The following is a 22,319-nucleotide window of genomic DNA, read 5'->3' as shown; positions in this document are numbered from 1 at the left end:
GGGATTCCCAAACTGTGGTGGGGCGATAGACGGAACCCATATCCCTAGCTTGGCACCGGCGCACCAAGCCACCGACTACATAAACCGCAAGGGGTACTTTTCAATGCTGCTGCAAGCCCTGGTGGATCACAAGGGACGTTTCACCGACATCAACGTGGGCTGGCCGGGAAGAGTACATGATGCTCGCGTCTTCAGGCAGTCTCTTCTGTTTCGAAAGCTGGAGGAAGGGACTTTCTTCCCAGACCAGAAAATAACCATTGGGGATGTTGAAATGCCTATCGTGATCCTTGGGGACCCAGCCTACCCCTTAATGCCATGGCTCATGAAGCCATACACAGGCAGCCTGGACAGCAGTCAGGACCTGTTCAACTACAGGCTGAGCAAGTGCCGAATGGTGGTGGAATGTGCATTTGGCCGTTTAAAAGCGCGCTGGCGCAGCTTACTGACTCGCTCAGACCTTAACGAAAAGAATCTCCCCATTGTTATTGCTACTTGCTGTGCGCTCCACAATATATGTGAAAGTAAGGGGGAGACATTTATGGCGGGGTGGGAGGTTGAGGCAAATCGCCTGGCCGCTGATTACGCGCAGCCAGACACCAGGGCGGTTAGAGGAGCACAGCAGGGCGCGGTGCGCATCAGAGAAGCGTTGAAAACCAGTTTTGTGACTGGCCAGGCTACGGAGTGAAACTTCTGTTTGTTGCTCCTTGATGAACCCTCTGCCCCTCCCCCACCACCCTGTTAACTCTACTTCCCTGCAAACCAACCACCCCACCCTCCCCTACTACCCTCCCCCCTTCGAGCACCACTTGCAGAGGCAATAAAGTCATTGTTGCTTCACATTCATGCATTCTTTATTAATTCAGCACACAACTAGGGGGATAATTGGAAAGGTAGCCCGGGATGGGTGGGGGAGGAGGGAAGGAAAAGGACACACTCCAATTTAAAACTTTAAAACTTATTGCTATGGAAATCATCTAGGGTGGAGTGAGTGGGTGGCCGAAGGCCCCCCCACCGTGTTCTTGGGCGTCTGGGTGAGGAGGCAATGGGACTTGGGGAGGATGGCTGCTGGTTACAGAGGGGGTGTAGCGGCGGTCTCTGCTCCTGCTGCCTTTCCTGCAGCTCAACCATACGCAGGAGCATATCACTTTGATGCTCCAGCAGCCGGAGCATCGACTCTTGCTTTCTGATTACAAGTTGACGCCACCTCTCCTCTTCAGCCCGCGTTTCAGCACGCAACTTCTCATCTTCAGCACGCCACCTCTCCTCTCGCTCATATTGGGCTTTTTTAAAATCAGTCATTGACTGCCTCCACGCATTCAGCTGTGCTCTGTCAGCGTGGGAGGCAGTCTGAAGTTCAGTAAACATTTCGTCACGCGTCCTTCGCTTCCTTCTTCGAATATTCACTAGCCTCTGCGAAGGAGTAAGATTTGCAGCTGGTGGAGAAGGGAGAGGTTGTTAAAAAAGATACATTTTAGAGAACAATGGGTAGACTCTTTCACGTTAGATTTTGCTGTTCACAACATCACACAGCCCATGTGCTTTCGTTACAAGGTCGCATTTTTCCTCTTATATTGAGAGTCTCCTGGTTTGGTGTGAGAGATCACTCACGCAGTGCCAGGACACAGATTTCAGCTTGCAGGCAGCCATGGTAAGACATATAGTCTTTGGGCTTTTTTAACCTTCTTAACATGTGGGGATGGTTTCAAACAGTTCTGCCCTCATTTCCCATACCAAGCACCCGTGCCATTTAAAATGGGTTTGCAATGTAAAAGGAGGGGCTGCGATTTCAGGTTTAACATGCAGCACAAACCCAACTAACTCCCCTCCCCCTCACACCCAATTCTCTGGGATGGTCACTTCACCCCTCCCCCCCACCGCGTGGTTAACAGCGGGGTATATTTCTGTTCAGCAGAGCAGGAAGGGGCACCTCTGAATGTCCCCTTAATAAAATTGCCCCATTTCAACCAGGTGACCGTGAATGATATCACTCTCCTGAGGATAACAAAGAGCGATAAGGAATGGATGTTGTCTGCATGCCAGCAAACACCGGGACCATACGCTGCCATGCTTTGTTATGCAATGATTCCAGACTACGTGCTACTGGCCTGGCGTGGTAAAGTGTCCTACCATGGCGGACGGGATAAGGCAGCCCTCCCCAGAAACCTTTTGCAAAGGCTTTGGGATTACATGAAGGAGAGCTTTCTGGAGATGTCCCTGGAGGATTTCCGCTCCATCCCCATACACGTTAACAGACTTTTCCAGTAGCTGTACTGGCCGCGATTGCCAGGGCAGATTAATCATTAATCATTAAACACGCTTGTTTTTAAACCATGTGTAATATTTACAAAGGTACACTCACCAGAGGTCCCCTGTGTGCCCTCAGGGTCTTGGGTCAGTTCGGGGGTTACTGTTTCCAGGTCCAGGGTGACAAACATATCCTGGCTGTTGGGGTAACTGGTTTCTCCGCTTCCTTGCTGCTGTGAGCTATCTATGTTCTCTCCATCCTCATCTTCCTCGTCCGCCGAACCCGCTTCCCCGTTTGCAGAGAGGGACTCATAGAACACGCTTGGGCTAGTGGTGGCTGCACCCCCTAGAATGGCATGCAGCTCCGCGTAGTAGCGGCATGTTTGCGGCTCTGCCCCGGACCTTCCGTTTGCGTCTCTGACTTTGTGGTAGGCTTGCCTTAGCTCCTTAATTTTCACGCGGCACTGCCGCGCGTCCCTGTTATGGCCTCTGTCCTTCATGGCCTTGGAGATCTTTTCTAATGTTTTGCCGTTTCTTTTACTGTTTCGGAGTTCGGCGAGCACTGCTTCATCTCCCCAGATGGCGATCAGATCCTGTACCTCCCGTTCGGTCCAGGCTGGAGCTCTTCTGCGATCCTGGGACTGGGACTCCATCATGGTTACCTGTGCTGATGAGCTCTGCATGGTCACCTGTGCTCTCCACGCTGAGCAAACAGGAAATGAAATTCAAACGTTCGCGGGGCTTTTCCTGTCTACCTGGCCAGTGCATCTGAGATGAGAGTGCTGTCCAGAGCGGTCACAATGAAGCACTGTGGGATAGCTCCCGGAGGCCAGTAATGTCGAATTCCGTCCACACTAACCCAATTCCGACCCCCTAAGGTCGATTTTATCGCTAATCCCCTTGTCGAGGTGGTGTTAGGAAACCGGTTTAAAGGGCCCTTTAAGTCGACAGAAAGGGCTTCGTAGTGTAAACGTGTCCAGGCTTAAGTCGATTTAACGCGGCTAAAGTCGACCTAAACTCGTAGTGTAGACCAGGCTTTATATAGTCTTTTCCAGGTGTAAGAACACCTCTTTGTTCTCACTGTGGAAAATTACAGCAAAATGGGGCCTGGAGTCACATGGGCCAGTCCCTGCATACTTTGCTGAGTCTGAAGGCATATTTGCCTTCTCTCAATGAGTCCATTGTATAGCTGATGGTCCTTAATGGGCCATCAAGCAGGCTAGGCAGAGCTAATCCCAGTTTGTCTGGGATGTCACCCAGCAGCATAGCATAAGTTTGTCATACAGACAGTATAGAGCCATAATAATAACTTCAACTACAAAACTGATACACACATATAGACAGCCTAATCATAACCAGTAAACCATAACCTTGTCTTAGACACCCCATTTGACCCCCTTTATACAAGATTTGGGTGCCACTACAGGACCTTGATTGCAACAATGATCTATATGGTCCCAGTTTATGTCAATAACGTCACACCCCCAACGCAAAATTGATGCAGGAAGGGATGACACAAACATCACTGACTGCATCCCAAGAGCTCCCCATCCTTGGGTCTGTCTCACTACAGCTAGTATTGGGTTAGAAGCCATACCAGTGTATAACAGAAATGGTTTATCAAAGTCATGTTCAACAACATGATTGAATCTCTTTACAAACTCAAGGTAAAACTTAGTTAGAACAATAGTGGATTGGATCTGCTCTTGCAGCATGGTTCCTGTATGTCTCATGTGATCTTGCCAAGAGCTGACGCAAACAGCTACTTTATTTATCCAAGCTCGGGCAAATGTTTGGAACCCAATTAACGTTAAATAAATGCAGATATTAATGGTTTTCATAGTACAGGAATCTTGGCATTTAGCCATGAAAGCAATATGGTTGTGTGCCTCAGTCTTCCTTTTCACACAGCACATTAGGTCTGGAATGTCTTTTTCCCTGTGAAAAGTTCCAATATTGTTTACAGGCATTAACTGTGAAACATCAGTGTAACAAGGCCTTTTAACATAACGTGTGTTCTCATGTAGTCCTTTTAACATGTTCAAGGGATTCTCCAAAAGATTAGGCACATTGTACATTTTTACAGCTTGTGGCAATAGCAACACATTTATTACAAAATTTACCATTAGCAATAACAAGTTTACTGCAAGTGTCCATCTACAATCATGTTTGTCATGCCACAGCTTTGGCTCAATACCATTGGAGTTTGGGCATTTTAGGGTTAACCTGTGGCTTCCCTTTGCAAAATTCAGTTTTTTCTTTCCTCCTTGTCCTGCAGGATTAAACCTGGATTTCTCTTGATTAACAGAATTCACTGGCTGATGGGGTGGGCTCTCTGTGCTAACAGCTATTAGCAAGTCCTTCCTCTCCCCTGCAGGCCAGTAATTTGCACTACCCCAGACCAGAGCCAGTTCACCAGTTTTCATATTCGTAACTGCTATCATTTCCAAGGCTGGACTCTGTCTTACAGAGATACCACACAAATCTAAATAGTCTGAGGGTGAGAGTTTGCTTGCTCTCCCCTGCATCCTCAAGCATTTAGCCATAAAACTGCTCTGCTCTGACACATCAGTAACCAAATCTGTCCTCAGACCCTGAAGCACAAACTGCTCATTTAAAGAATCAGAATGGAGACATTCCTGTTCCAACACCATTGTCTCCCCAACCAGTTGGCCCCACACAGCCACTTGATCATAGGGCTGCTCAACTTTCTTAACAGCTCTTACTCCATCTGAGACCTTCTCAAAGCTACCCACACTGGATCTTTTAAAAGGAGAGTCAGTGGATCCATTCACAACAGACAACTTCTGGCTGTTAGGAACTGAAACTTCCTTGATTAAATCACTCTCACACCCTTCAGTTGCAGGGAACTGCTTGCACAGATTTCCATGAGGATTCCTTTCCCCAGGAGCTTTTCTAAGCAGCCATTCACCTCTCACAGAAATTTTGGCCTTACCCCCTTTACCTAGGGCTTGCTTTAAAGGAACACTTTCCTGAGCAACAACAGACTCTGTCTGGGCCTGTCTTACATTCAGGATCACCTTTGGCCCATCAGGCAGATTTCTACACAATCCCCTTTCAGGCAAACCCATAGACTCATTAGATGAAAGGTCAGAAGCATTCTCCTTTCCTTTGCCACACACAAGCTTAGGAATTTTGTCCTTTTTGCTACAAGTTGTTAAACTGTCCGTAGGTACCACAACCAAATTACCTTTCTGCTTTCCTTGTGCCCTGGCTAGGGTATCACCCCGATTAGACAGAGTTGTTACACCCTTCTCCAACCACACATGAGCAACAGGCAAAATACAAGCACCCGAATTGTCTGGTCTCTGGGATTTTGCTAAGACACTAACTGGATGCAACCTAGTTACAGTGCCATTCTCCCCAGCAGACACAAATTTAGGACCATTCCCTTCCTGGGCTTTAGTTGAATCCAGAACCAAATCTGAGACAACTGAATTACTCTCAACCATCACAGGCTGAAAGGCACCTTCTGTCTGCTCCACCGACAAAAAAGAGTTGGAGACACATTTACCTTTACTTGACACACCGTTTGGGATTTCATTTCCCTTGTCCCAGCACACCGGGCTGTTCACAGACAACTGCTTGGAGACTGGGGTAGCTTCCTCCATAGGCAAGTCAATACCCCTGACAGATACAGGCACATTTCCTTCACTGTCACTCTTCTTCACACAGGAAACAGGTAAGGTATAGGGACACTCATCTTCCACTCTCCTTGCCTTCCCAAACTGCTGACTAGATAAAGCCATCAGCTCACACGACTGCCTAGGCTCATCCAAAATCTCCTTGTTCTTCTCTCCCTTCGCTTGATCTAATTCCAGATTTACTTCTGAGACATTAGATAGACATTCAGAAACTTCATTCACAGCCAAACAGCTACTTTCCAAAGACAAACTTTTGGAGAAACCCTTCATAGGCACAACCTTAGGATTAATCCTCTCCTGTGCCTGGTTTGTGTTAACTTGACTGACCATAGCTTTAATATCATTTCCAATCATAATATCCTTGGGGATTGTGTCTTTTACTCCCACAACCATGGTGCCCTCAAATCCCTTCCATTTCAGGTGGATTTTAGCTAAAGGCACCCTGACAAAATACTCAGAAAAGGCTACAACAGTCACATCTTCACCTGGCAAATAATCTTCCTTCCTGACAAGACTTGTTTTAACCAAAGTGATATCTGCTGCGGTGTCCCTCCATGCCATACACCTGACTCCATTCACTTCTGCACTGCTAATAAACTCTGCATTATTTCCCCCATATTTAGCTTTAATGTGAGTTTTAAGGTCAAATTCTTCAGAAACCACAGAAACAGCATTGGCACACAGAAGAAGTGGGTTGTAGCCCACGAAAGCTTATGCTCTAATAAATTTGTTAGTCTCTAAGGTGCCACAAGTACTCCTGTTCTTTTTGCGGATACAGACTAACACGGCTGCTACTCTGAAACATGCTAAAACCTGTGTTACTTTTGAAAGCCAGCCCTTTGGAGTGAGGAACAGTAACCCATCATGAATGGTAGCCATTGGTTCTACAGCTAACGATAGTGACATAAGTAGAACCTTTCCTTTGCTTGGCAAGGTCTGTTGTATGGTTTGAAATTTCTTACTTTTTGTACTGTAGCTTGGAGAAATTACTCTTTTCCTTTCACTGTGCAGCCTTTTCAGAAAAGACTGGGATTCCCCTGAAGTTGAAGGAAGCTACAAAAGTGGATGGGCTTATTTTCTGTGAAAACTGTTATCACGATGGTACCACAGAACAGTTTGTTCCTGAAGGGAAATTTTGCAGCCAGAAATGTGCACATCACATCAAAAACAAGTAGGTGCTATTATAAAGCATACACTCAAGGAATATGACATAAACGCAGCATGACGAGAGAGAGTATTGGGATAAAACAGTAGTGGGGTCAGGTGGGGTGAGAATGAGGCAACCTAATCTCTGAATTTTCTGACTTTAATTCTCAATTATTCATATCTACTTATATTTTTGTCCCAAATATCTATAGAATATGAGAGCTCGAATCTTGTGTAATGCAAGTGTTGAAGACTTCGTTAGTTGCACAGAAAATATTGTCTTTTACTGTTGAACACAAACAGTGAAGAACTCCTCTCTAGTCTGGATGACTAGAGTATCAGTGTCAGACTCGCAGAATGTTTCATAATCACTAGAATTAGGATGCTCAGCGATTAGGTGGTTGGTGTGGTTAGTTAATTATATTTAAGTGCAAAAGCTACATTACATATGACAAACTCCAACCTGTGACAGTTCCTCAGTTCTTTCCATTTCAGCGGTGCACTAATGCAGCTCATCACATCACAAAAGAAGATTTCTGATTACATGCTCATTGTGAATTGTACATTTCACTAGGGCAATTTGACATCTATGTTCTAAAGCATTTTTCCTCATTTTTAAGTAATTGCTTCAAAGCTGTCTGTTTTTGGTTGCTTGACTGACAATTTGTGCCGTTACATATCAGCTTATTCCAATTGGATTTGTCAGTCATAATAATTACTAGTTCTTTCTTTTCTGTAAACTGCCCTGCAGTCTTAAGTATTTCAAAAGAATTGCTTCTTTATGAGTTTTGATGCCAGGCGGGAAAGACAAATTGTTTTAAACATGCAGAATCTGTTCAGTATAGGCTGACAACTTTCCTTTTGCAATTACTGTTGTACGTCTTCTGTGTTAACTTTTTTGACAGCTGTCCTTTTCAGTAGTAGTTCTAAGAATATATTTTGAATGATACCTAGGGACCTACAAACACTTGGCTTTTCTTATCATTCCCTATCATTCAGGGTAGTTGCCTTTTCCTAATTCTTCCACATAAGTTCATGGAAGCAAGAGTTGAATTGTTGTAGGTTCTTATGTCACCATGTTTTTTCTCATGACAGAGAACCAAAGGAGGATAAAGATGGTGTGGAATGCAATGAGGAAGATGATTCTAAAGGGACTAGGAAAAGAAAAACAAAATTACCTCTGAAAGAAGAGTGCAAAGAAGATGGAGAAGACAAAAAAGAGAAGGATGAAACTGTTAGTATGCTTCATAAACCCAATCCCGCAGTTAGCTTCAGCAGGAGTTTTTCCTTACATAGGGGAGCATTTAACCTAATTTGGTTAACCAGTGTGCACTTTTATAGCATCATAGTGGGACTTGCAACATCTCAGCTGCGCACCTGTTTCTGATGTTTCAATTTTTATGTTCTTTCTAGAGTGCAGTGCACTCTGGGGTGCATAGCTCCAACACAGCCAAAATTTCAGTTGAATAATAGATTCCTCCGTTATATATTTAACTATGCATAATTAGCAATTGAGCTATCACTTTTCTGTTGTCCCTCTTCCCCCCCCCCCTTTTTTTTTTTTTTTTTTTTTTAAAGAAACAAAACAAGGAAATTAAATGAATGGAAGGTGCTTAAGACAGTGTTGTTGGAACATTAAGCACAGAAAAATAAGGAAATTAGAATATACAGTTTCTAAAACAATCATTACTTGCATTGCACATAAACTGATGCATGGAAATTAATATCTTGTTTGCAAGAGAATCATATTACAATTATGGGAAACAACTTTGATTTTCTTGATTTTTATTAAATGCAAAAACTATGCAAGAATATTGCTCTGATGTCTGTCTTTTCATTTAACAGGATTTTCTTTGATCCAATTGTGGCTAGTTTTTATTTTCATCATTATATGAGTAGGGGAAGGTGAATCTCAAACATTTTTGGTTCTTTCTTTGAGTACTGGCTTATGGCTAGCAATGAGCTTGCACCTCCGTAGAAAATTATGCAGATATTAAAGTCTAGTAGCAACTCCTGGGTGAAAAAGATTAGAAATTTGGCCAAAATCATCCATGGTGTAATACATCAGGGATGAATTTGGCTCATTGTGTTCAGGAAATGATCCAGATAATTTAAAAAAAAAAAATTCTGCAGAAAGCCAGTTTGTGAAATTGTATTTAGTGTAGATAAAGAAATAACCAGCATGTTAATTTACAGAGTTCCCTGACCTAGTCTCTCTATTTTGATCTCTTCAAAATGAACGTATTTTTGCTTAAAGCCATAGCAGTTTTTCACATTTCTTTGATTGCCTTGTCACTTTTTTAATTCGCATCATGTCACTATCTCCTTGGTAGTCTCATTGTCTTTGACCTATTTTAGCTATGCTTTAATACTGCCTTTGGTTTCTAGATACTCGACTGGCATTGTTGTGGTGCAGTTCTTACTATGCTCTGTTGCTGATGTTTCCAAGCATGAGTAAAATAACTCCCACAGCTTTCTGGCCTTCAGGAGAGCACATGGGTCTCTGCTAGGGTTATGCCTGCTTGCTCTGTAATAGAAATTTATCAGGCTCTGGTTTATAGTGACGGTTGTTACTTATAATTATTTGCTGACATTTAGGAGAAACATTTCTTCTGTGCTTGACATATCTTTTCTTGATACCAGCACAATTATTTATTTTTGATACAGAAGAAGCAGAATGTAAAAGGCATGTGTGAGGGTGAGGGGGGGTGGGGGGTGATTTTTGCCTTTGTCCAGGGTACCACATGTGCTGTAGCTGATTATAAACCTCCAGCTAGCTGCCTCTTTACATGTGTATTTTCTGAAGTCCGTTGGATGTACATGCCAGAAACTGTCACTGGTCTAACCTTATGCATTATGAAACGTTGTTTGGAGCATTTATTGTCGTAGTAAAAATGAAAATTATATAAAATGTAATATAAAGTAGTAGAACAGCCGTCATAAGCATAGTATGTCATATGGCCTACTATTTGATGCTGTCTTATTTATGTTAATATATGTTATGATTTGGAGGTAAATTTTTGTTTCCCTTTTTGAATTAAAGTTCTTCTTACTTACAACCATTCTGCTAACGACAATCAAGAAAATCTTTATACCTTGCAATAGCAGAGGGAGAGATTTGGAGTTATGGAATAGTCAAAGGCAGAAACTGCTTGGATTATGGGAGGGAAATATGCAATTGTCCATATGACATTCTTATGGGAAAAACTTAGGAGGCGGCTTCATTGCCTTCCTACTGCAGCAATCTCTCAAATGAATCCATGAACTACGTGGGGCATTAGCAAAACTATTGATGCGCAAACAATAAGTAAAATGGAGCTGTGTCAGTTTACATTTCATAAGGAACTTGGGGGGGGGGGGAAAGTAGTTTGACATATGGACAAGGCTAAAATTGTTAGAGGAAAAACATTTATTTATTTATTTATTTATTTATTTATTTTTGAAGAGGTGAGAACAGTGGAGAATGCCAGCTGGCTCCAGCTCAATCAGCCTCTGAAGAGTCTGTGATCTGGAATCTCCACAGCTCAGACAATGATAACTGATTTTAAAGCGTTTGAGTTCGAGTGTGAAGGTCCTTTGAATTGTCCATAGCTCTTAGTGTTTGCTGGGACTATTCCTTTATTTTATTTTTTTATTTATCATTAGAAATGTACAGCTTGAAGTTTGATATTATAGAGCAACAACAATAACTGTTTTAAAAAACGTAAGAACCATGGATATGTTCTTTTAGCTTGAATTGGCTACAAAACTAATAAAATTATTAAATTCCTAAATTTTGTAATCTAGGAGGAGAAGCATGAAGGGAGGATACTGAGAGTCTCTCAGAGAGCCAGAAGAAAAAGAAAAGGTGATATGGCCATTTTAAAGCAACGTAAGTTGAAATATGGGGGGGGGGGAGGTTCAGAAGCGTCATTTGTTTATGTATGCAGCAAGGGGAGATCATGTACTGTCTATGGAGAACTACGAATTTTATAGCACTGGATTTATAGTCTCTAATTCTACCATTTAAATTCTTTATAACAATTATGATATTTTTTAGTGGATTAAAGGTAATCTTGAGGAAAGTAGCCAACACTTGGAGCCTGATTCTCTTCTACACTAAGGGCATGTCTACACTGCAATGTAAGCCCAGGTTTAATGGGACTTGAGTCAGCTGACCCATGTTAGGGCACCCTGGGCTTGAATGTCTGTGTTGTATTTTAACCCTATGTTTCTAACCTGTGCTCAAACCTAGGGCTCTGACATCCACACTGCAGTGCACAGACTCGATTCAAAGTAACCATGTCGCAGAGTTCCTAGCATCCCCTCCCCTGTGAGAGAGGCCGCTCTAGTCCTAGGACTGTGGTGCACTGTGGGGAAAACTTCACTGCCTGCCCTGGACATTATTAGGAAGCAGCTTGCTTTGAAAAAATCTTGATCAGTTCGCTCTCCATTGCAAACCCAGGGACCTTTCTGATAGTGTCCTTGCAAATCAGTGATCAGAAGAGAATGGGTTAACGCTGACCTGAGCTGGGTAGATTGCAGATTGGTGGGATAGAGCGGATTAAGGAAGTTGTCCCATGGAATTGTGAGATACTTCTGTTTGACTCCCGGGACCCGAGTCAAGTAGAGCTGTGTCTACGCTGCAAAGCAATAGGGTCTCGGCTTAACTCGAGCTCAGACCCTCCAACCCTGCAGGGTCCTGGGACCCTGGGTCCAAGCCCTTGGCTAGTGCAATTGCAGCATAGATGCAAGGGAAGCTAGGCTTGAGCCTGAGCTCAGGCGCGGGCTTATGTTGCCATGTAGGCATAACCTAAGACCTCTTTACATGACTTTGGCAATGTGAAGGTGCTTGTAGTAGGGATCAATGCAATGCATTTTAAGGCTCCTTCGTGACGCCTAAGTGGTGTAAAGGGGCCTTAGTGTAAATGAGAAGCAGACCTGTTGATTTGCTGGATAAATAGGATTACTCCTTTCACTTTTACAGCCATTCAAGGATGTGCATTTAGCAGAAGTAACCGTTTACTTTTGCGTCTTCTGAGAGTAATTTCTTAACTACAATATGTGTAGGCTTGGCAGAATTTGATTTTTATTTTTTATAATTTTGATGGATAATTATTTTTAAGCATTTTTTTCTATTTTTATTTAGTTAAATTTTCACAATTGTGAAAAATTATGGGGGGATCAGATAACAATGCAGTCAGACAATTATTTAATGACAGTAGACAGTGAGATTTAAAAAGTTATAAACGTATAACCATTAAAACACAGGTTTCAGAGTAGCAGCCGTGTTAGTCTGTATCCACAAAAAGAACAGGAGTACTTGTGGCACCTTAGAGACTAACAAATTTATTTGAGCATAAGCTTTCGTGGGCTACAAAACACAAATTGTCAACATCATATGTCAAAATATGCAAAGTAAATATCCTTAAATCAAACTAATAAGTTCTCAGACAGCATTTTTCTTATTTTGCCTATCTACAAATTTCGATTTTCAGTTGAAATATCTTTTTTTGTTGTGTAGGTATACAGATAAATTGATGTCTACTGACATTTACTGATAAAAATCTAATCCTTCCAAATCTAAGTATGTGCACGAAATTTAGATGCATTTATGGAAATGTTTAGGAATAATTGCTACAATCAGTCCAAAGGGTCGTATTCCACTCAAAGCAGCACAATAAAATATTTTTAAATGAGTGCAGTCATTTCAGTCCATTAATATGGTAGATATTTTTAGGAAAATCAGCAGAATCAGCAGTTATTTTATATCAGTGATGCACCACCAGAAACCTGCAAAAGGCCCTTCAAGGTAGTTCTTGTGATAGACTGTGAGCCCATACTGAATGAGCCTCCATTAGCAGCAGCTGCCTGGCCACTAACAAAGAGAGAGCCTAAAGTAGCTCAGCTACCCACCAGGGAGCTGAGCCATGCAAACGAACTAAAGCACCTGGAGTGCAGAAGAGCCATCGTTGACACAACTGTAATTTACTGATGAAGTTTAAGTGTTGTTTATGCAGACATTTGTTCCAAAGCTGAGACTGTGTGATTGGTATGATAAAGGAACTCTGGTTTGCTGATGGAAATGCTACTGTTCACTGGCAGAATGATCTGTGCACATTTCTATAGTTTATTTAATGGAAGTGTGGTTTCAGCAAAAGGATTTTGAATAAAGGTTCTGATTTTTAGATTCAGAAGCGAGAATTTTAATCTATGTTATTGTTAGATAACACATCTAGAGATCTAAGTTCAAATATGGCTTAAATCACAAAATGAGCAAATGAACAAAATCGAGTTTATATTAGTCCCAAATAGTTTCTGTACTCCCAACACTTACACATAATTGGGGGTATTACTTGTTTTCTTCAGGAGGAGCCCAGAACAGATGTAGATGATGCAGATCTAAATTATATAAATGTTAAAATAATTAGACTATAATTGATGATACTAGTTATTTCTGTTGTGGTATTGCCCAGTCAGGATCAGGGCAGCATTGTGCTATGCACTGCACAAACTGTCCCTGTCCCAGTGAGCTTACAATCTAAAATGACAAGCTATATATGCTGCAGGGGTGAAGAAGGCAAAGGTCAGAAGTGAGGTGCCAATTATATGACAAAGCTTGTGAGGCATCTGTCTTCAAAGTTCCTGGGTTTTGCTATACTGTTAGCTTCTTGCTTCCCCTTCGAGTGATTGCCCACATATATCTTGTCCACTGTTGGTGCACAAGCTCCCAGTGCCCTCAAGCCAGAGACTTTTGGTCATTGGTACCTATTTGGCAGCACTTGCACCCTGGGCATCCTCATGCCTCCAACTGAGGATATAAAGGGCAGGCCCATTCCAGCCCGCTCCCCAGTTCCTTCTTAACCACACATGGCTGTGAGTCAGAGCTTGCAATGACTGCTGTGTTGCTTCACTGTTGTATTCTTGTCAGGGTAAATAGTAGTTAGTCTTGTCTGTAAATAGTACTTAGTAATTAATAAGGCCGTTAGTAGAGTAGTAGTTTTTGAATAGATTTTCTGTAGTAAGTTCTGAGAAATTAAATACATGTATGTTACAAAATAGAAATTTGAAACACACATCAATTTTTTCTTTTGATTTTGCTTTCTTTGAGAAGTCAGCAATTCAGTCATTTTGCCAAAATATTTATTTTAACACTGTATGTTTCTTCGCAGCTTTATATTCTAAAGGAAAGAAACCATGGTGCTGGGCTTCATATTTGGAGGAAGAAAAGGCTATAGCAGCACCTACTAAGCTTTTTAAAGAGGTTTGTTTTCTTCTGAAACCCAAGTTAATCATCCATTAGCATGACATTTGTAAGGAAGTAAATTTGTAAGGTAGAATAACCAGACTATAAAAAGACTTTTGTAAGTTCTTGGTTTGCTCTAAAGGAAGTCTGTCAATGATTAAAGTAACAGATTTCCATAAATAATCATGAAGAGTGTGTGGATGATAGGTCACCTTTTGCGCAGCTTTTCTCAGTGAATTAATAACTCACAAATCTGACTGTGATATTATCCTATGAAATCTACACTGAATATGGGATTCAGGCCTTTTCAAATCTCTCTGCTTGTTCCTGCACATTTCCAAGATCTGGACTTTCCTCTCTGTTCACACAGCTAAAGCTCTGATCCAGACCCTCCTTTTCTCATGTCTTGACTTCTGCAGTCTCTTCATTTTGGGCTTTCCAGATGCTGCCTTGTTCTCCTTACATCCATTCACTAGTCTGTTACAAAGATCATCTTCTTGGCTTGTTGCTCTGACTTTGCAACCCCCAGTGACTCCCCCTTTTTCACTGTATCAAACACAACATGGCTTCATCTTGCTGGGTGCCAAAATATCAACTTCTGCTTCTCCTTTGCCAACTATGCTGACCTTTGTCACCCATCTGTCCAGTTTCCCATCAAACAACTTAGTGCTTTCTCCCATGGCATCCATTTTTGCATGGAAGGAAGTTCCCAATAAAAATCCACAAAGCCAGTACATTGTCCTCCTTCAGATCCCTCTTTAAAACTCACCTCTAGTCGTGGTGCTTGCAAAACACTTGACAATGTCTAGGCAGCTGGTAAACTGTGATTGCGGCTGCTACTTATTCTAATCATAATTGTCTGACTGTTACCTTGTACTACCCTGTCTGTTTTTTGCATCCACCTTTTGGCATTTTTTCTAAACTTAAACTGTAAGCTGTTTGGGATAGGAAGAGTGTGTGTGTGTGAGAGAGAAAAGGGTTGTGCCCCTGCAATATTTTTTTTTCTTTTTCCTTGCATTGGATTAGGGAAAGGCAGAATATCCTACTGTTCTCAGTACTTTAATCAACTTTTCTGTAGATACTTTTTCTAAGCTCTAACTTCAACAAGTAGCGGTTGCTCTGGTAAAATGAAATAACTGACTCTCTTATTTTATACTTCTAACTCTCCTGTATTATGACCCCACTTCAGTTTTTTTCTCTTTTTTTATTCCTTCTCACATCGCATGGGATTGTCAAAACAGTGTCTCTACTGCATGAACCTCTATATTCTTTTCATTCTCTATGCTGGCCTCCTTGTGCCCAAAAAATCTTTAAATGTTGGTGACAAAGGTAATGTAAATATAGTAAGCCCAATGCAATTGTATCTTAGGTGATCTATGATATAATTACAATCATGCACAACATTTTAAACTTTAGCTGTTACTGTGGTGCAACAGGAGCTGACCCGTATTTAAGGTTGTGAGAGTTTCAATTTGATAGTGGAAAGAATGATGAATATCTTGTGACTTGGAGTTTTAGTAACACAAAAAATGGATTATAATTCTTGGCTAACTCCAGAATTTTTGATGTATTGGCTATACAATTTGAAATTTTGGAAAGTTTATAACAACTATGGAAAAATTGGTGTTTGGTGAATTATTTGGGGAAGGGTGTTTCTCACCTTTCTTCCCCCTTTACAAGAAATCTAAGCCATTCTGGATATGTCTACACTGCAGCTAGGAGCAATCCTCCCAGCCTGGGTAGACAGACTCACACTAGTAAGGGTATTGGGCTGGATGTTGGACTCTGAAGCCTGGTGGGACAGGTGGGCTTCAGAGCCTTAATTTCTGCCTGAGCTGGAACGTCCTCATTGATATTTTTAGTGAACTAGCTCGAGCCCTGCTTGTGTGTATCTGTCTACTCAGGCTGGGAGGCTCCCAGCTCCAGTGTGGACTTACACTTTGGGGCCTGTCCTTTGAGCATGTTGTTACCCCTTATATGCTGATTCCTAGAATATCAGTTATACTTCAGGATTGTTTGCTTATTGAGTATTTCGTAACTCTTTAGTCATAGTGACTAAATATGTGCGCTAAGATAAACTTACCAAATTTAAATCTGATGATTAAAAAAAAATGCCACTTATACTGCTTTTTGGTACCTCTTGGAAGTAAGTACCCCATCTACATGAAATTTGCACTTTAACGCAAAACCTAAACAGTGACCTCAGTGGTGATTTAAGGCAAAATAACTTCCCAAATGCATGAAATGTATGACAGTCAGATGTACTGTTATGTTGATATAACTAATATAAAAGCGTGTGAAGTTTAGTGTTTCCCCAGCTTCATCAAACTTACGTTGTATGTATTGCTTTTGGGTGTCTGTTAGAGATGGAAGGGAGATCCTTATGGAGCACTGAAGAGTGTTATTGAATACCGTGTTGTAGGCAGTATGAAGGTGGAAAGGAATTCACTAATATTTCCTCCTCTTATTTCCCTACTCTTAAGGTTTTGGGCACATGGGTGTATCGTGCTGCAACGCTGTCATTAAAGCATAGCTTTTATTTGTCAGTACATACAGCATGTAATATTTTCTTAAGATTCAGAAAGAAGAATTAAAAAGAAAAGTGTATGATCTGATCATAGGTTATATCTTTTAATGGAAAAAGCCTGTGTTTACTAGAGGAATGATTTGGACATTGATTATTAGTTTCTATGACAATTTTTAATGAAGCTTTAATGGTACATCTTCAGATAAAAAACAGAATGTGGTTAAAGATGAGCTATCAAGCAATAATATGTTTTTGATTGTACACTTTACTGCTTCGTGATTAATTACAGTTATGGTGTATGTCTACGCTGGCACATAAAATGTCATTTCCATCTCAAGGAGATGTACCCACACTAGATAGAGCTAGCGCATTAAAGGTAGAAGTGGAGCTATGGATGTGCGAGTAGCGGGGTGGGCTGGATGCCCCGAGTATGATCCTACCTATGTACTTGGGCAGCTAGCTCATCATGCCATGGCGGCTGCTCTTCTGTTTGTAGCACACTTGCTTGATCAGAGCTATACTGGAGCTGCAAGGTGTAAATTCCAACTCGAGTAGAAATACCTATATCCTAACCCATTGTAGGAAGGAATATTGTCGGGGCATGACCCTAATTTTAAAAATGTTAAAACCCTTCCCCACTTCTTTAATTTATTGTTGACCACTGACTATGTCTCATACAGCACTGAATGCAAAAGAAATACTTTACTTACCTGAGTAGCTTAAAATCTTAATAGTTTACAAAAGGTGGTGTTAGAGTTTCACTCTCTTGCCTTATTTTATTAATATTTTTCTGCTTTTTTCTTTAATTTAAAGTATTAAGGACTGATGACTTTGACTTCTAACTTTGTCAGGAGCACAGAGAACATGATATAATAGGCAGCCGGTACCTGACTCCCTAAGATGCCCTTTCTGCCCTCTTCCCTTTATTGAAGGCTGCAGCATAGGCTTCATCCTCATATGATCTCATGTTCTCAGTCCTCTACTGATTGCCAGAATCCTCCTGGAAAAAGAGGCTAGTCAGAGCCCAATATTTTCTCTCTACTGTACACAGCAAAGGGAGTATTACCATGTGAGAGGCCATCTTTATATATGAAGGCTGTTCTGTATTTGCTTTGTGGCTCATCTTTGTGGCCTGAGATGTAGAAACTAAAAGGCATTTCAGAGTATTTTATCTGATCATCCCATGAATGGTGATTGCCAAGAAGGTGTCACTGTACAAAATAAGTAATTAACCTTACAGTACTGTATTTTTAATTAGAAAGTAATTAAAAAAGTTGATGAAACACAGCGTTTTCTACAGTTCTGAGGAGGTTTTCCCGGTAGCTCCTCCTAACAGATTTTTTCTGCATTTTAAAGTCTTTAATGATGGCACTATCAGCAAGTTTTTCCACGGCTTGCTAAGTTCTATTTTCCATTATATGATTTTAAAAGCTTGAAATTTACCCAAATATACTTGAGACTTCATTTTGAGCAGATGCCTGCATAAGGATAAGTAATAACAATCGTGTTGTGCACTACACAAGTGTTTTAACTTTCTTTTGAAGTATTTCTTTTGAAATATTGAAACTGTTTTTGTTCATTCCAGTATCAGTCCTTCCCATATGGCAAAAATGGATTCAAAGTAGGAATGAAACTGGAAGGAGTGGATCCTGAACACCAGTCAATGTACTGCATTCTCACTGTGGCTGAGGTAAGCACCAGGACTGTACCTGAATGAAGTGTGAGGCTGAGAATAGAAGTGTATTAAGAATACAGTAAATACTATACTGGAACTGTGCTCTGTTTAGTGCTGCATTTAGCAGTAATAGTGACAGATTCTTCAGAGAAAGATGTAAACTATTGTTAGGCAACTAATTGCCTAATGCTATACCATGTGGAATATTTTTTCCTAATGCATAAAATTTTATTAAATTGTACCAGAAATCATATTAAAAACAATATCCAAATATCAAGGAACACTTACACATGTTCATGGATATGAATACATAATATTTTAGTGTTATGGTGATACATAAGTATCTGTATAATTCTGTAATTTTGGAGAAATCTTTATATTTCCCCTTTTAAATATAGAACATAAAGATGCATGAAAATTGATAGCCCTTGAATTTTTATTCCAACTACAGATGCTATGCTTATTCATAACATTATCTAATCATTTTTCTATTTTATTGAACCGTAGCTTCAAGTTCCACAGACTAATTTTACACTACAGGTTTAATTCTGCCACCTTTACTTACATTGGGTAGTATCTAACTCTGTGAATAGTTCTATGGATTTTAATTGTGTGATTTAAGAGAGACAGAATTATCTCTCTCTCTCTCTCTCTCTCTCTCTCTCTCTCTTTCTTTTTTTCTTTTTTTTTTTTTTCCTTAATTTAGGGAATGGGGAAACAGGAACACCTGATATTCATTGTCGTGTACTGTCATTATTTTGTACCACTATGATTATATGTCCATAGTCCTAGTTTAGTTTAGTTCTTTTTTTATTTTTTTATTTTCCCCATTTCTGAGCCCCTCCACAGCTAATCACATCCTCCTTCTGAAAATATCTATTTCTGACATGTCTTTTGCTGTATGTGCTGACGTCAAAGATCAGTATAACCAAGGCCTTAAGTCCTCTGTAGTAAGCTGGACCTAAATTCTGTGGCAAAGTGCCCTGAGTACTGTGAAATTCTAATGTGGCAAACTGAAAATTCTTTTAGTTTGAGTTACATTTAAGTTATGGCAAGTTTGAGTAAATTAAATATAAAAAAGAATAGTGCAATGAGTACATGAATTCCTTTTTGTTGCTTATTTTGATATTAAATTTGATTTATTTTAAGCCACCCCTAAATTCTCAATATGCTTGGTTTGTCTTTTGACAAATAGACTGCCTTGTAGAAGATATCCTGGGGAAGCAGGATGCTTTGACAGCTGGTTATAGGATAGTAGTGGCATTTGGCACCCAGAAAATTGTGGGAGATGGTATGGACATTTAGCACGTAGGAGACTTCAGCAGTGAAGAGGAGCTGCATCTCCTCTTTCTCTCTTAGGCACTAAGGTGACTTTTTTTTATTGCGGAATAGGGTCCTTTGGGATCTCCCCTTTCACATTTACACTTCTTCTTACATAATGACCCTCATTATCTCCTTGTTATAATGACCTGTCCTTCAAAAGAGGTTGTCTAGACATATCTCTCAGGTTTCTATTTTCTTTTAGCACTATGTTAAGTGCCACTCATACTCTGAATGAATAATAATACTATTATTATTAGCACTTATACAGGGGTTTTCATCAGAGAGGTGCTCAGATCTGTTGCAGTCTTGCTTTTTGTTCTTCCCTTTATTAAACTGCATTACAGTATTTTTATATTATTGGCATGAACAAAAATAAAAAGTTGGTTGAATGCACATTGAATATATTTAGGTACAGAGACTATTATGCTCAAGTGTACTTTTACTAAGTTGTACACTTTGCAAACTGTTTTTAGGTTTTAGGCTACAGGATACGCCTCCATTTTGATGAATACTTGGATTGTTACGACTTCTGGGTGAATGCTGATTCTTCAGACATTCATCCAGCTGGATGGTGTGAGAAAACAGGTCACAAACTTCACCCACCAAAAGGTATTGTCTAACTTTCAATTTAAAGATTTGTTTATCTTTCACACAGTTGCGCCTGCTTTTTTGTTGCAATGACTTGGTTTGTATTCCAAATCACAATACAATAAGGGCAGTCCACCTGTTCATTTCTCTTTTGCTTCCATCTTACGACTGTAGATAATTAGCTTGGTGAGCTGATAGCTGTCATTGTGAAAAGGTGGAAGAAAGGTAAATGCAAAGCATTAATGGATCCCGTGGAGCCAGATGAAAGAACAAAGAGACAAAGGGAAGGAAAGACTCTGCTTTTGTGTAAAACCATGAGAGACACTAAAAAGCAAAATGATCAGAATAGTTATTCAAAGGGTACCATCAAGAGAACATGATGGGAGGATGAAGAGACCAAACTAGCCCCAAAATAAAAGCAAAACACACAGGCTGCAATGGAATACTAGCGTCTTTATTGCCTTGTACACTTTAAAGGCCTTGAACTTGTAAGCCCTTTAATAACTTACAATGGGTTGCCCAAAATGAGGGCTGAAGGCCAACTATGTGTCTTTTAAATATGCCCCATAGCTAGCCATTATTATTTTGTTATTTATAAATCACCATCAGTGTACATGGAGCTGTACAGACAAATAAAGATAGTGTCCCTGCCCCGAGGAGAGAGTCTGAGACAAAGACAATGAGAGGTGACAGATCTTGGTGGGGAAATAAAGTATAAGGGTATCAGTCTGCAAAATAACAACATGCAGTATTTTATCTGTGATGTGTACTGGTTGAAAATGTGCCTTATTCATTTGCTTATTTATTTTGATTTTAAATATCTAATTATTTTAAAGTGGGAGGTGGAGGCTAGCCATGTGTCCTCACAAGGCAGAATGCCTTCAATCACTTCCCTGGTGCAGCTGCACTCCACACTGCCTTCCAACAATGCAACTTCTATGCTCTTTGGTTGTAATGTAGCCCTGAACAGTTAGTTTCAATAAATGACCAATTTTACACAATCTATTTATAATATTTCCCAAAAGCCATTCCTCCCTGCCCCTATCCTCTTGGAGTCATGGATTTCATGTGCTGAATGAATAGGTAGTTACATATCCAGTTGTTCAAATACTGTTGTTGTTCTGGCAGTATTCACTAGGTTTTGTACTCATTGGTGAGGTTTTGTCAGCTTGTCCCTTATAAATCCCTGGTTTTGGAGGCTTATTCATTTCTTAGTCATAAAATACTGCTGCTGGAGGAGAGCTGCTATAAAAGATCTCATCATCTGAGTCATTTTTTTCCTGAAAAGTCATAAAAGTCATTTGTGGGGAAAATTTGTTCAGGTATTTTTTTGTTGCTTTTTATATTGGTGTACCATGAAATGGTTTTTATTTTTTTATTTTTATTTTTTTAATTATTTTTGCACTGCTCTTAAGGCCTCATGTAGTGGCTTTTAACTGGGGAAAACTGCAGCCTATCATTAACACCCCTCTGTATAACTACATCTATTAGAAGGGGTTCATCAATATACAGTGCAGTGTGGTTCTACTGTCCCCAAGACATCCCAGCTCTTTGGGATAACAGGGATTGTGCTACTGCACTTCTCTCCAGGGCTAGCAAATACAATCTGGGCTCTTCCCTTGAGCTGGCTTGCTTCATTCTATCCTAGGATTGCTTCTCTTCCTTGTCATATGGTCCATTGGATCTCTTCTTTTCCTGGCCAGATGAGTTCACTCCTTTCCAAATCTTCTCCTGAATAAGACTGTTAACTTATTCCCTGTCTTATCCTTAATTCTGATATGCTCTTACTTCCCTGTAAGAGTTTGCCCTACTTCACAGCAGTTGCTAGGCTGAGCTTAGCTTCCAGTGCTGCTGTGGAGGGAGTAATTATTCCCCATTCACAAGGGAGCTGAGTGTGCTGCTTCAATAGCACTGATGGCCTCTGCT

General features: G+C 40.6%; 1 protein-coding gene across 4 annotated transcripts in view; it reads left to right on the top strand.

Annotated features, from left to right (window-relative positions):
* Positions 1 to 22,319, top strand: part of L3MBTL3 (L3MBTL histone methyl-lysine binding protein 3) — a 177,932-nt gene that overhangs the window by 47,803 nt on the left and 107,810 nt on the right. For all 4 annotated transcript variants that reach the window (XM_026649813.2, XM_026649812.2, XM_026649811.2 and 1 more), the window contains 6 exons: positions 6,921 to 7,080; positions 8,151 to 8,289; positions 10,842 to 10,926; positions 14,207 to 14,298; positions 18,393 to 18,497; positions 20,279 to 20,414. In XM_026649813.2, coding sequence (XP_026505598.1) covers positions 6,921 to 7,080; positions 8,151 to 8,289; positions 10,842 to 10,926; positions 14,207 to 14,298; positions 18,393 to 18,497; positions 20,279 to 20,414 — 717 coding nt within the window. The remainder of the gene's footprint in view (positions 1 to 6,920; positions 7,081 to 8,150; positions 8,290 to 10,841; positions 10,927 to 14,206; positions 14,299 to 18,392; positions 18,498 to 20,278; positions 20,415 to 22,319) is intronic.

Source organism: Terrapene carolina, unplaced genomic scaffold (assembly GCF_002925995.2).
Source record: "Terrapene carolina triunguis isolate 2854851 unplaced genomic scaffold, T_m_triunguis-2.0 Scaffold85, whole genome shotgun sequence".
NCBI classification, from domain to species: Eukaryota; Metazoa; Chordata; order Testudines; family Emydidae; genus Terrapene; species Terrapene triunguis.
Note: the sequence above shows the minus strand (reverse complement) of the source record. Positions and strands in the feature narration are given on the sequence as shown.